Consider the following 16066-nt stretch of genomic DNA (forward strand, 5'->3'; position numbering starts at 1 on the left):
GTTCGCCGGATAGTTACGTTATTTATGGAAACAGGAAGTGTTCAGACACATGTGAAGCGTCAACCACGACCTGTAACAAATGATGATGCCCAAGTAGGTGTTTCAACTGCTGGCGCGGCTAATCCGCACATCAGTGGCAGACAAATTCGCGACAATCGGGAATCTCAAAAACGTCGGTGTCGAGAATGCTACATCGACATCGATTGCACCCGTACCATATTTCTATGCACCGGGAATTGCATGGTGACGACTTTGAACGCCGTGTACACTTCTGCCACTGGGCACAAGAGAAATAACGGGAAGATGACGGATTTTTTGAACGCGTTCTATTTAGCGACGAAGCGTCATTCACCAACAGCGGTAGCGTAAACCGTCATAATATGCATTATTGGGCAACGGAAAATCCACGATGGCTGAGACAAGTGGAACATCAGTGACCTTGGCGGGTTAATGTGTGGTGCGGCATTACGGGAGGAAGGATAATTGGCCCCCATTTTATCGATGCTAATGTAAATGGTGCAATGTATGCTGATTTCCTACGTAATGTTCTACCGACGTTTGCATGACAGAATGGCGATGTACTACCAACATGATGGATGTCGGGCACATAGCTCGCGTGCGGTTGAAGCGGTACTGAATAGCATATTTCATGACAGGTTGATTGGTCGTCGAAGCACCATACCATGGCCCGCACGTTCACCTGATCTGACGTCCCCGGATTTCTTTCTGTGGGGAAAGTTGAAGGATATTTGCTATCGTGATCCACCGACAAAGCCGGACATGCGTCAGCGCATTGTCAATGCATGTGCGAACATTACGGAAGGCGAACTAGAGGCTGCTGAGAGGAAAGTCGTTACAAGTATCGCCAAATGCAGTGAGGTTGACGGACATCGTTTTGAGTATTTATTGCATTAATGTGGTATTTACAGATAATCACGCTGTAACAGCATGCGTTCTCAGAAATGATAAGTTCACAAAGGTATATGTATCACATTGGAACAACCGAAATAAATGCTCAAACGTACCTACGTTCTGTGCTTTAATTTTAAAGACCTACCTGTTACCAACTGTTCGTCTCAAATTGTGAGCCATATGTTTGTGACTAGTACAGCGCCATCTATCACAAAGCAAAAAAAGTGGTCCAACTAAAACATTCATATTTCTTTACGTACTACACGAATACGTAATAGAAAATGGGGGTTCCTATTTAAAAAAAAACGCAGTTGATATCCGTTTGACCTATGGCAGTGCCATCTAGTGGGCCAACCATAGCGCCTTCTGGTTTCCCCCTTCAAGCTAGACAAGTTTCGTTCTTTGTAGTTTTTCGTTTGACGCTTATTTCTTGAGATATTTGGCCCAGTCACGATCAATGGACCACCCCGTATATACATAACCTGCAAGCCACAGTATGGTGCAGTACCACTTCCAGCCATTTCCTTTCCTATTCCATTCGCAAGCAGAGCGAGGGAAAAGTGACTGTGTAAAAGCCACCGTGCGACTCTTAATTTCTCGCATCTTACGTTCGCTAAATGTATGTTGGCGGCAATAGAATCGTTCAGCAATCGCCTCAAATGCTGGTTCTCCAAATTTCCGCTGTAGTGCCTCACGAAAAGAGTGACGTCTTCCCAGACATTCCCATTCGAGTTCACGGAGCATCTCCATAGTACTTGCGTGCTGATCGATCCTACCGGTAACAAATGTAGCATTACACTTCTGAATTTCTTCGATGTCTTCCTTTAACACGACCTGGTGGTGCTTCCAAACTCCCGAATAATGCGCAAGAATGGGTCACCCTAGCATAATATATGCCACTACTTTATGGATGAGCTGCATTTCCCAAAATTCTCACAATAAAACGAAGTCGAGCGTCCGCCTACCCTAGTACCAACCTGACGTGCTCATTCCGTTTCATATTGCTTTGCAACGTCACGTCTAGAAATTTAATCGATGTGAATGTGTCATGTGGCACCCCACTAATGCTGTATTCGAACGATGCAGGTCAGTTTTTCCTACTCGTCTACATCGACTTACGTTTTTACGTATTTAGACCAAGCTGCCATTCATCAGTCCACCTAGAAATTCTGTCCGAGTCATCTCGTATACTACTACAGTCACTCAATGACGGCACTTTCCCCTATATGATAGCGTTATCAGCTAAAAGCCGTAAGTTGCTGCTCTCCCTGTTAGATTATTCGTATATATAGAGAATAAAAGCGTTCGTATAACAATTTCGTGGGGCATTTCTGGCGATACCCTTGTCTCTGGGAATATTAGCCGTCGAGGACATCGTGCTGGGTTCTACTGCTTAAAAAGTCTTCGAACCACTCATGTATCTGTGAACCGAACCCTATGCTCGGATTTTCTTCGGCAGTCTGCAATGGGGCATTCGTGCAAGACTCTTTCCGGAAAGCTAGGAACATGGAATCTACCTGTTGACCTCCATTCATTGTTTGTAGGATATCGTGTGAAATTTATTATATTCGATGTCAGAATGTGTTCCAAGAATTCTACGGCAAACATATGTTAAGGATATTTGTCTGTAATTATGTCGGTCCGCTCTTTTACCTTTCTTAGGTACAGGAGCCACCTGCAGTTTTTTGGAGTCCCTTAAGACTTTTCGCTGCGCGAGAGATTCGCGATTAATGCTGCGGACCACGCCGCCAGTTACGCCGTTGTTTCCTACCGCTCCCACCGCGGTACAAGGAACTGCCACGAACTCTGGAGCTGCAGCGGCGGGTGTTCTTAATTCTAACATTCATGCACTGAGCCCATTTTGTGTGGTTTCCAGTTGATTAACATTTACAGACTTTCATAGTGGCCAGAGCACGACATTTTCTGAACAGACATTGTACTGAAGAGTGACAGATTTATAAATCTTTTGGAGCTGCATATATTTCTAGATTCAAATTTTCTGTTAGCATCTGACGCTGCAAATACAACAATAAAGTTCCGTATTATTTTTGCTATTCGATATTAGATGTAGAATAAATTAATATCTGAATTCTCTGATCATGAACGTCATCTGTTCCTCGCTCCTGTATCCGTTAAAATACAACACAGCGTGCAAAGGAAGTTACAAAAATGTAAGGTAAGTAAGAAGCCAACGCTGAAGAGTAATCTCTGTTAGATTGAAATGGGATTCCATATGACCTGTTGACTTATTTGTTTTCAGATCGTTCAGATGCTTCTCTACACTAAGGGTGCCTATTTCTATGTCCTGCATGCGGGAGTCTGTACGACAGTCAAATGACGATATGCTTGTCCGATCCTTCCGCGCAAATGATTTCTTACGTCTACGTCTACGTGATTACTCTGCTATTCACAATAAAGTGACTGGTAGAGGGTTCAGTGAACCACCTTCATGCTGTCTCTCTACCGTTCCACTCTCGAACGGCACGCAGGAAAAACGAGCACTTAAATTTTTCCGTGCTAGCCATGATTTCTCTTCTTTTATCGTGATGATCATTTCTCCTTATGTAGGTGGGTGCCAACAGAATGTTTTCGCAATCGGACGAGAAAACTGGTGATTGAAATTTCATGAGACGATCCCGTCGCAGCGAAAAACGCCTCTGTTTTAATGATTGCCACTCCAATTCACGTATCATGTCTGTGACTCTATCTCCCCTATTTAGCGATACTACAAAACGAGTTGCCCTTCTTTGTACTTTTTCGATGTCACCCGTCAGTCCCACCTGATGCGGATCCCACACTGCACAGCAGTACTCCAGAATAGGGCGGACAGGCGTAGTGTAAGCAGTCTCTTTGGTAGATCTGTTGCACCTTTCTAAGTGTTCTGTCAATGAATCGCAGTCTTTTGTTTGCTCGGCCCACAATATTATCTATGTGATCGTTACATTTTAGGTTATTTCTAATTGTAATCCCTAAGTATTTAGTTGAATGTACAGCCCTCAGATTTGTGTGACTTGTCACGTAATCGAAATTTAGCTGATTTCTTTTAGTACTCATGTGAATAACTTCGCACTTTTCTGTATTCAGGGTCAATTGCCACTTTTCGCACCATACGGATATCTTATCTAAATCATTTTGCAAGTCGTTTTTATCATCTGATGACTTTATAAGACGGTAAATGACAGCACCATCTCCAAACAATGTAAGGGGGCTACTCAGATTGTCTCATATGTCCTTAATATAGATCAGGAACAATAGAGGGCCTATAACAGTTAGTTGGGGAACTCCGGATATTACTTCTGTTTTACTCGATGACTTTCCGTCTCTTACTACGAACTGTGACCTTTCTGACAGGAAATCACGAATCCAGCCGCACAACTGAAGCGAACCTCCGTAGGCACGCAGTTTGATTAGAAGACGCTTGTGAGGAACGGTGACAAAAGCCTTCTGGAAATCTAAAAATATGGAATCAATTTGACATCCCCTGTCAATAGCACTTATTACTTCATGAGTATAAAGAGCTAGTGGTGTTTCACAAGAACGATATTTTCTGATTCCGTGCTGACTATATGTCAATAAATCGTTTTCTTCGAGGTACTTCATAATGTTCGAATATAGTATATGCTCTAAAACCCTAATGCAAATCGACGTTAGTGACATAGGCCTGTAATTCAGCGGATTACTCCTACTTCCCTTTTTTTGGTATTGGTTTGACTTGAGCAATTTTCCAGTTTTTAGGTACGTATCTTTCTGTGAGCGAGTGGTTGTATATAATTGCTAAATATGGAGCTATTTTATCAGCATACTCTGAGAGGAACCTGGCTGGAATAAAATCTGGACCGCAGGCCTTGCCTTTATTAAGTGATTTAAGCTGCTTTGTTACACCGAGGATATCTGCTTCTTTGTTTCTCATCTTGGCAGTTGTTCTTGATTGGAATTGAAGAATATTTACTTCTTTCGTGAAGGCGTTTCGGAAAACCGTGTTTAATAATTCTGCTTTAGTGGAACTGTCATCAGTGACTTCACCGTTGTTATCGCGCAGCGAAGGTATAGATTGTGTCTTGCCACTGGTGTGCTTTAAGTATGACCAGAATCTCTTTGGGTTTTCTGCCAGATTTCGAGACAGAATTTCGTTGTGGAAATTATTAAAAGCATCTCGCATTGAAGTACGCGCCATATTTCGAACTTCTGTAAACCTTTGACAATCTTGGGGATTTTGCGTTCTTTTAAATTTGGTATGCTTTTTTCATTGCTTCTGCAACAACGATCTTACCCGTTTTGTGTACGATGGGGGATCAGTACCATCACTTATTAATTTATCTGGTATATATCTCTCAATTGCTGTTCATACGATCTCTTTGAAAACATTCCACAACTTTTCTACACTTACATGATCAGATCGGAAAGAGTGAAGACTGTCTCTTAAAAAGGCGTTACGAGCATTTACATCAGCTTTTTTAAGTAGATATACCTTGCGTTTCTTTTTGATGGTTGAAGGTGTTACGGTATTCAGCCTAGCAGCAGCTGCCTTGTGGTCGCTAATCCCAGTATTCGTCACAACACTCACTATTTGTCCAGGATTGGTTCAAATGGCTCTGAGCACTATGGGACTCAACTGCTGTGGTGATCAGTCCCCTAGAACTTAGAACTACTTAAACCTAACTAACTTAAGGACATCACATACACCCATGCCCGAGGCAGGATTCGAACCTGCGACCGTAGCAACAGCGCAGCTCCGGACTGGAGCGCCTAGAACCGCACGGACACCGCGGCCGGCTGTCCAGGATTATTTGTTTCTAAAAGGTCAAGTATGCTTTCGCAAGCATTTACGCTTTGAGTGGGCTCATGAACTTATTGTTCAAAATAATTTTCTGAGAAAGCATTCAGTACAATTTCGGATGATGTTTTACGCCTGCCACCGGCTTTAAACGTATAATTTTTCCAGCATATCGAGGGTAGATTGAAGTCACTACCGACTATAATTGTATGAGCGGGGTACTTATATGAAATGAGACTCAAGTCTTCTTTGAACTGTTCAGCAACTACGTCTTCTGAGTCACTTCGCAACTTTCTATTTCTCGTTTCAGCCAGCTCTCGGTTCCGAGTATACTTTGAGCGTAACAACTCTCCTGGAGGGTAGTAAGTTCAGGAACTTTGTTACGAATACTTCGACAACTTAACGTTAAAACTTTAATAGTCAAAGTGTGTCTACCTTGTACGCGATCTGATTTCGCTCTCTATGTATCGATTGGCAAACGTGCATCAGAGGACTTCAAACTACCGGCTAGCCTAAAAAAAAACTCCATGCCCATTCCGCAAGCACTCTGCTACCCAAGTGGCTACTTCAATTGTGTAGTGAACCCTTGATGTAACAAGGGAAGTTCTTCAACTCTCCACCTCATAACGCAGGTCTAAAAATGTACAGTCATGACCGTCACAGAATCTACGAAGCCTCTGGTTGAGACCCTCCACTCGGCTACAAACCGAAGGACCCCTGTCTACTCTGCGAACGACGCTGCAAATTGTGAGCGAAGCCAGCCGTCTTCACTACTTCCGCTAGCCGCACTTGGGAACTCAAAATATACTCGGAACCCAAGCGACAGGAGACATTGGTGCCGAGATGAAGTCCGAAACTATCTCCTCCTGGTGTAAGTTAAGCTGAGCAGAGCCAGACACGCGCTCAGGGCATTTTTAAACGACTTTACTAAAATGATGAGTCGTAAGTTAAGTTGGTCTTGACTAGATTAATTATCGACCTATTCTATTATTTTATATTTTTGTTATCAGAAGGACACAGAAAAGTAGCAATTAAATTAAGCGGCGAGACCGCGACTGCAGTAATACTGTGAGTAAGCTTCATATTCAGTGCACCGTTGACAGTGATGTCATTATCGATGGATCTTAGGATCGCAATTAACAAGGATAGGAAAAGAAATCGGCTGTACCCTTTTCAAGGAAAACACCTTGTCGTTTGCCTTAGTTGATTAAAGAGTGCAGAAAATGCAACGTCACAACAGCCAGACGGGATTTCAGACACCATCTGTTAACGTGGAGTCCTGACAAGAGACCCCTTCAGTGCTAGGTCGGAAGTTTAATCTTCAGTAAAGCTCTTTTGAATGCGTTGTGTTAACAATTACGACAGGAAAAATATTAGCGGCTAATGACTCACCATGTGCATTAGGAGGGCGACAGAATGTGCAGAAAGGAACCTTCTATGGGATGTATTGATTACCCTTCACAAAGTAGACGTTGTCGACAGTCAGGAAACGTTCAAAACAAATCACTAGCTTCCACCATGAACACGGAATGAAAAATGGCGCGACACAGTGATAACAAACGTTCGCACCAACAAGATCGAAGGCGAACTCCTTGAGAGTTACAAACCGTGCAGCATGTTCAGCTAGTTATCCACTTTTAAAGAATGCATATACAACCATATTACTGTATTGGAGTGATCATAAATGATGAAATATGATGGCATGCAATCGAATGCTGAACACTCAACCGTAGAGCTTTTCGTGCAACTTGATATCATTTAAGGCGTAGCTGCAGATAGTGCGATTATATGTTTTATAGGCACGAACAAATACATTCAGAGGCTGATTTTTTCCAGTGTTTTCAGTTGGAATGAACTGTAATGTCACACACTTTTCAGGAGGGATAGTTTTCTCTAAAGCAGTATGATTTTTCATACACAGACCAGGAATAAAAAAAAAGCAAGTTATTTTAACCAGCTATTAGCCAAAAGTAAAGCTCATACCATAGTTGTAGTTCTGGCAGGTACATATTCGCCACTGCCCTTGCAGGATCACGCACACGAGAAAGAATCGTAGGAGGAAGAACACCTCAAACTTCTCTGAGAACAATAAATAACTTTCCTGTCCATTTACCAGCAAGATTAACAGTCGGTATAATCGTATACAAATGCGTTAAGTCACTAATGTTAGTTGATCTTGATACAACCCTCTTGGTACCTCTAATTTCCTGGGTAACTTTTATATGCATTTCCTCTTCAAATCTCGATTCGTCGGAGTTGAAACCAAGTTCCTTACAGAACGATGGGGTAACTTTGAAACTTCCTAGCAGATTAAAACTGTGTGCCCGAGTTCGAGTCTCGGTCGGGCACACAGTTTTAATCTGCCAGGAAGTTTCATATCAGCGCACACTCCGCTGCAGAGTGAAAATCTCATTCTGGAAAGATCCCCCAGGCTGTGGCTAGGCCATGTCTCCGCAATATCCTTTCTTTCAGGAGTGCTAGTTCTGCAAGGTTCGCAGGAGAGCTTCTGTAAAGTTTGGAAGGTAGGAGACGAGATACTGGCAGAAGTAAAGCTGTGGGAGCGAGCGTGAGTCGTGCTTCGGTAGCTCAGTTGGTAGAGCACTTGCCCGCGAAAGGCAAAGGTCCCGAGTTCGAGTCTCGGTCGGGCACACAGTTTTAATCTGCCAGGAAGTTTCACATCAGCGCACACTCCGCTGCAGAGTGAAAATCTCGTTCTGGGGTAACTTTGTTTCTCTCATCCACAAATTTTCGAGATGATTCTGCAGGTTGTGGTGCATGGTCAAGCTGACGATTTGTTTGAAATTTCGTTATCATATGGATTCAACATCTATAGCACTGTTTGAAGTTGTGCAACGATCCACTGCTTCCCTTGAAATCATTCTAATTTATTTCGCGAGCAATATGATGTTCACAACGTCGGTGGTCACTATCATTCACATCCCGTAAATTGTATCGAGCATCCCTGAAATTAGTAAATACCAGTTATTGTAGCAAGTGCGCCTTGTCCTCTCTAAAGTTCTTATTTTTATTTTCTCTATTATTTAATGAGCGTTTTATTAATTATTTATTTATGGTTTGGTTTAGCGATTTCTTCTTATTGTTTGCTTCTTTTATTTAAGTTGAGTCCTTTTAATTATGTTTTCGGTCGTTATGAAGTCTATATTGCTTACTGTTCTCCGTAAGTTAAAAAATACGGTAATACCATATGCGCTTCGCAGCAGCAGATCTCTTTGAGTCTTCTTGCTGGAGCATCTCCACCTGAAGTCGCTAAAGATAATTTATCGCTCTACGGAAATCGATCGGCACAGTCAAGTACTATGCTGTGTCATGTGTATGGAATGTGGCGTCCAACTTTAGTTCGTGAAAATATATAGGTTTTCGGAGAAATATTCTCGACGAATCCCAAAACCGTATAAGACTGCAGGTTCGCACCATCAAACCACAGAACACTTCCGAACGACTTGCGTCTTTATAATCACTGAATATTTCTTTTGAAATGATTAAGGATTATGAACTGTACACACCTGATACTCCTTTTGTGCTTTTATGGATTTTCTTCAATACCATAAAACATAGATTACTGCCTTAATGGTGGCTTCCAGCAATCTCCTCTCAATCCGACAATCTCTCTTCCAATGTCCAACATGGAATAATAATCTCTTCGCCGTAGCATAATACAGTCTGTATATCTTTGTTATCGAGTTCGTACGGAGATGCTTAAATTCCACAGAGTATTTATCTCTCGCGCAGATATTTTTCATTTACCGTCGTATCAGTTGTCCATCGCACCTTATTTACGGAGTTTTGCATAACAAAACGTTACACCTCCTTTGAGTATCGGTAGTTTTACTAAAGCATTACGCGGTGATACTGCTGTGAACTTACTCGAAATATGTTTATAATTACGTGTGTACGATGCTGCGGAAGATCTTCCATGTATGTAATTGTGTTTAGTACGCGCTTCTTGGCAACGATTGTCCTTTACTACATTTCGCTGGAGACGGGATCTGTGGCTCCCAGTTCGGAATTGTTGAGGAGCTACATGCTTCGACTGTTGTTTCTATATCACTTCACGGATTAAGCACATATCGTTATCATTGTACTCATCATGCACATTTTCCGCACAATCGAGAGGACGTAACAGCGCACATTCCATTGGCTCATCTTGCAGAAACGCCAATATTTCATTGGCACTTCTTTCTCACTCTGTGAAATCCCTTGGATTCCTTTTACACTAAATGTCAACTACGGCAACTGTTGTAGATACAATGCAATGTTTATTTTGTTTATCGTTGCTATTGCTCCGCTTCGTATCGCCACCACTAGCCCTGTAGCACCGTTGTGAATTACTCTTCGATTAAGCTGTTCTACTACGCTCCGGAGCCTCATGCTGTGCTCATCATTGGATCCCTGCAGTCCCGCGCCCTGTTGCCATTAGCTGCCAATATTGTGGTCGCGTGGTAGACAATACGTGGTGCGTCGAGTGCCGTGAATGTCATTGACTTCATTCAACCTCACACTTGAGAGGTTTCTTGCGAATTAGCTTAGCAATATGGGCTTAAGATTTTTCTGCTACGTGTTGCTGCTAGTTTCCGACAGGTTTCTGTACAAAATACATTTATCACGCTGAGAAACAAATCACGTAAATTAGTCACTACAGTTATGTTACTGACAGCAATAGTCATTTGTAGCTGACTGTTACGGGTTTAAAGGTAGCAAAAATGTATGAAAATGGTGAACAGAAGAAGTAACTAAACTTATTATCTGTTTGAATATTGCTATGGTAGCTAAAAGAAGGCAACTCAATCAAACTGAAGTTCTCTGCAGGTTGCTGCTCGATTATTTTAAAGACTGCGTGACGTTGTTGGAGCTGTTTGATTTTCTTTTTGCGTTACTGTGTCCTTTAGCGAATTACAGTGGTTTCAGATCCAGTGATGGTCAGAAAGCACAGAGAAATGTCATCGATCGGATAACGCCTCTGAGTGAGTGCTGATGCATGACGATCGGATTGTATGGTTACGCACTGAGATGGTTCAACATAATACGACCCCATCTATATGCCGCCATGTAGGTCACCAATCGTTCGGTCTCAAGGAACTAGTAGTAAAGTCACACACTGGTAGCGTTGTAACTTGTCATACTGTGTAATCAACATTGTCAGTCACATGTCATAGAGATCTACCATCGGGCTTGGGAAACAATATGTGACAGCTGTCGACACCTTTCTGTCACTATGAAACGGTTTAATGGGAAGCGCCGCGCGCGATATTCGGGCGGACTGAGGCGACTTTCCACCGTTCGAGTGGCTCCCCCAGTCGGAGGTTCGAGTCCTCCCTCGGGCATGGATGTGTGTGTTGTCCTTAGCGAAAGTTAGTTTAAGTTAGATTAAGTAGTGTGTCAGCCTAGGGACGGATGACCTCAGCAGTTGTGTCCCATAGGAACTTACCACAAATTTCCAAATTTAATGGAACACTATTTCCTCAGGCGCAAGAATAGAAAGATGTTTACGAAACTGGTAGTACAATGTCGCCTGCCAAACGAATCGAGGAAATGTGTTCCGCTCTGAGCTGAGAGTAGGTGTTCATCTCACGTCTCTAATGGTATTGCATATTTCAGGTTTGGGATATCCGTAAAGGAATTGACTGGCTAATTATTAAGTTGTGTGTTGGTAGTTGACCGAAGCAATTTGCATTATTAATCCACCATTTCCTTGCACAATGTATTTGCCCCAAACATTTACTTCATTTCAAAAGGGTTTTAGTTCGTACCGTGCTACACATAGAAACCTAGAAACTAATATTAGGAAAGAACTTTCACTCAGTTTGTTAGTAGTTGAGCTGCCATCAGTTCCGTACACCACCTCGGGAGCTAGCAAAGAAAAAGCAACTCTTCAAAACGGCTGACCGTCCCCACGTGAGCATATTTTGCTACAAACAGTGAAAACAGTTGCCCACTGGGTCGATGTGGAGACGTTGCCGCCGATTCGCCATACAGATGTAGTACGCCGGACCTTGCCCGCCCGGTTAGCCGTGCGGTCTAATTCACTGCTTTCCAGGCTGGAAGGCGTGCCGGTCCCCGGCACGAATCCGCCCGGCGGATTAGTGTCGAGCTCATGTGTGCCGGCCAGTCTCTGGATGGTTTTTAAGGCGGTTTTCCATCTGTCTCGGCTAATGCGGGCTGGTTCCCCTTAAATACCGCCTCAGTTACACTATGTCGGCGACTGCTGCGCAAACACTTTCTCCGCGTACGCTTACACCATAATTACTCTACCACGCCAAAATTGGGGTTACACTCGTGTGGTGTGAAACGTTCCCGGAGCGGTCCACTGGGGGCCGAACAGTACAATAACCCTGGATTCGGTGTGGGGCGGCGGTGGGGTAAAGTGGACTACTGTAGCCTGTTGTGGGGTGTGAACCACTGAGGGCTACAGCGGGGACGAAGCTTCTCTAGATCTCCAGTTCTGTACAATACAATACAATAGCCCGAACCTTGTCACTGCAGTGTCCATGTTACCTAAGTTTCCCGCTAAAGTCCCATGAAACCAATGGTATTCGAAAAAGAGTACTCGTATTGGCGTGACTGTCATCACAGCGTTTGACTAGCCGCCACCGATGATATGTGAGCGTTACTTCCATTACACGTTAACCTAATACCCAAGATAAAAGAAAAAATGAGCTACCATAGAAGAATTACCCAAATGGGGCGGAAATCAGTAGATTCGTGATGTACATGTACAGACAAACAAATGATCGCAAACTCAGAAAAGTTGCATGATTTATTGAAAAAGAAGAGCAAGTCAATAACACGTTTATCCACATCTGGCCCTTATGCAAGTAGATATTCGGCTTAGCATTCGTTGGTAGCGTTGCTGGATGTTCTCCTGAGGGAAATCGTGCGACGTTCTGTCCAATTGGCGTGTCAGATCGTCAGAATTCCGAGCTGCTTGGAGGGCCCTCCCCATAATTTTCCAAACGTTTTAAATGGGGAGATATCCGGAGAGCTTCCTGGTGAACGTAGGGTTTAGGAAGCACGGAGACAAGCAGTAGAAACTCTCGTCTCGTGCGGATGGGAATTATATTGTTGAAATGTAGACCCAGTATGGCTTACCATGAAGGGCAACGAAACGGGGCATAAAATATCGCTGACGTACCGCTGTGCTGTAAGAGTTCCACGGATGACAACCAAATGGATCCTGCTATTAAATGAAACGGCAACGCGGAGCAACAGTCCTGGCCCTCGGGACGTATGGCTGACGACAGGTTGGTATTCCACCACTGTCTGGGGTGTCTCCAGAGCATTTCCGCTGTTCATCGGGGCCCTATTCGAAACGCGTCTCAACACTGAAGATAATTCTACACCATTCAGTGAGATTCCATGCCGAATGTGCCCAACACCACTGTAAACTGTCTTGTTTGTGTACAGAGGTGAGTGGTAATTGGCGCAAAGGGCGCCTTCTGCTTATCCCGCGTTCTATAAGCGTCTATTAATGGCCCTTGTGGTCACTGAAGCACCAATTGCACGTCAGTTTGATGGTAACGATGAATCCGGGGAACTGAGTGCCTCTCTGACGAATGCTCGGACCTCACGTTTTGTTGTCGCTGTAGGTCAACCGCTTCCTTCTGGACACTGTGGTCGGTCATGGTTTACCCATCTTTGCCAACATTGTCGATCAGGGCCATCGTTTCTATTCAAATCTCAAGCGATTCGCCAATTGCTCCAACTGGCTTCTTTGAGCCCAACAACTCGTCATGTCTCAAATGCTGACGTCTGCCTTTTGCGTGCAATGAAGTTCGCAAAGACTTTGTCTCATGGTATCGACATTAGAGATGGGTCGTTCGCAAACTAATGGATCAAAAGGAACGGTTCACGGAGATGAACGAACGAGCGAGGAGCGAATTCTAAAGAACGATCTTCCATAGTTCACTTCGGTCGTGGCTTTCTACTTGTAGTTCCCGGGAACGGGAAACGGTCGGTCTCGTTTCCGAACGGCACGTTGGCCAGTCTCGTTCCCGTCTGTCTCGGTCTCGCTCGGCCGAACTCGTCCTTCGCGCGGCCACTCGTCGCAGTTCCACTGCCGACTGCTCATAGTTCAGTATCGAGTTGTTGTTAGTTTCGTTCGCTTCGAACGTCCATTCTAGATCTGTTTCAAACCTTTTTTGAACTCTGAACTTCTGCTTATTTTCGTATTCTATTCAGCGTCCACGACCGGTAATTAAAATGAATTTTATAATTACGTAAATTAAATAAAAATTACGTGGTTTGTAATACATACATCTTTTCAGGTAACAAAACGGCGTATCAGCTTACTACACTGTTTCGACAAACAGAAGAAGAAATACTTGTAAAATGGCAAGATTATTTGTTATTATACATGCAAAGGTGAAACAGAATGTTTCTTGTTATGGAAGGCAGACCGACTTAAAGCTGAATGAAGCCTGCACTTCGTAATCGAGAGTATAGTGTGACATTTTGTAAAGAGAACATGATAACTCCTACAATATTATTTCAGTGGTACAGGGTGGCGCACGAAAAATCGGCCCCGAGTACTAAACTGCTCATTGTCGCTTACCAGTCGTAATCTATTGTTTAGAAGTTGTCTGCATTAGCTTATTTGTTACCTCTTCACTGCGTAATTATTACATGTTTACCTATTCTGCTCGTAACAACAAATCGTGCGTAATTGGCGAGCAGTTTGTACTAGGGGCCGGTTGTCGTGCGTCACCTTATATTATGTCACTGCGATCAGAGCCACATAACGCTGCAGTTGGCTAAACGAGATGTTTTGCAGAATCACAAAAATTCCAAGTGTGTGAGAATTCTGTTATGAATAAAAATTCTGTACTCCAGGGGGGGGGGGGGGGGGGGAGGCAAGTGTCCTCTCTTGGCACCTACCATCTTCAGTCACTTATGCTATTAATTTTAAATTTTTCATAAAAACCATATACCATGCACAATGAACGGTGAAATAGTAAAAATGAACGGTTCCCAAAAAAGAGCGGTCATCAGTGAACTAGTTCCCAAGGGTGAACGACTTTGCCCTTCGCTAATCGACATGTCCCACGTTTACTGTCCTTGTCAACTGCGCTGTGAAACTGCGCCGCAACGTCACACATTCATACGTCGACAGCCAGTTTAACAATTTTGCGTTTTCCGTAGATACCTGTATGAGTATCGTGACTTAGGACCTATTAGTGAACACATGTTACCCTTATACGAGGAATGTGTGGTTCACAGGCAACTTCGGAGTTATACGCCGTGTTATCGGCCAGTTAGCGTGGTCGTGGCTCCAACAATGCGTGGTGTACTAGTAAATGGCAACACTCCAAACGATTGCTCCAGCATTTACCCGCAGCCCAGTTGCGACAATGTCATGTATGCCTTTGAGGAGTCTCCACCGAGGACGCTTGCTGATACACATCTCTGTTGATAAAGTACGTTCCTTACCCACATATGCTGAATTAGGTAGTCCAGATGGGATGAGCACATTGTTATTTGCGCAAGGGCTTCCACGTTGCCCTAAAGTGCTCTCTGGTGCTAGCGTCTCACACACAGTGAATAGCGTTAGGCCTTAGAGTAGTCTCCAAGTAAACCTAAGTTTTCGACATCATTACGAACTCTGTGCTCAAACCCGTTGTCTCACATCCTTCCATTAATTTGGCTCTGCCAGTTCCATTCGTTACAGTAGGGTACTATGAACAACTGGTACGTGACCCATGTTGAAAACTACACCAATATGCTGCGACGAGATCATCAACGATGGAGCACAATATCGTACTGAAAGAACATTCGCTGACAGAAACTGTCACACCGTAAACTCGTTGACTCCACGTTGGGAAACAGATACATAGGTACTTCCAGATCTCTGGCATATATTGATTAATTCAGTCTTATGCGAGCTTATTTCCTTTATTTTCAGTGTAAAGAAAAGTCATTCCTACAGATCAGGAATAAGCATTAGTATACAATGTCTATGGGATGAGTCTCACTTTACTGTAACTTTTCATATGGAAATCGCAACACACGTGACAAGATAACGTTGAAAGTTAATATACAGGGTATTACAAAAAGGTACGGCCAAGCTTTCAGGAAACATTCCTCACACACGAAGAAAGAAAATATGTTACGTGGACATGTGTCCGGAAACGCTTACTTTCCATGTTAGAGCTCATTTTATTACTTCTCTTCAAATCACATTAATCATGGAATGGAAACACACAGCAACAGAACGTACCAGCGTGACTTCAAACACTTTGTTACAGGAAATGTTCAAAATGTCCTCCGTTAGCGAGGATACATGCATCCACCCTCCGTCGCATGGAATCCCTGATGGGCTGATGCAGCCCTGGAGAATGGCGTATTGTATCACAGCCGTCCACAATA

General features: G+C 43.5%; 1 protein-coding gene across 1 annotated transcript in view; it reads left to right on the top strand.

Moving 5' to 3' along the window:
* Positions 1-13060: 13060 nt before the first annotated feature.
* LOC126474741 (proton channel OtopLc-like) overlaps positions 13061-16066 on the top strand; it is a 133245-nt gene continuing 130239 nt past the window's right edge. Inside the window, exon 1 of the mRNA XM_050102217.1 lies at positions 13061-13110. Within this exon, the coding sequence (XP_049958174.1) occupies positions 13061-13110 (50 nt within the window). The remainder of the gene's footprint in view (positions 13111-16066) is intronic.

Source organism: Schistocerca serialis, chromosome 4 (genome assembly GCF_023864345.2).
Source record: "Schistocerca serialis cubense isolate TAMUIC-IGC-003099 chromosome 4, iqSchSeri2.2, whole genome shotgun sequence".
NCBI classification, from domain to species: Eukaryota; Metazoa; Arthropoda; class Insecta; order Orthoptera; family Acrididae; genus Schistocerca; species Schistocerca serialis.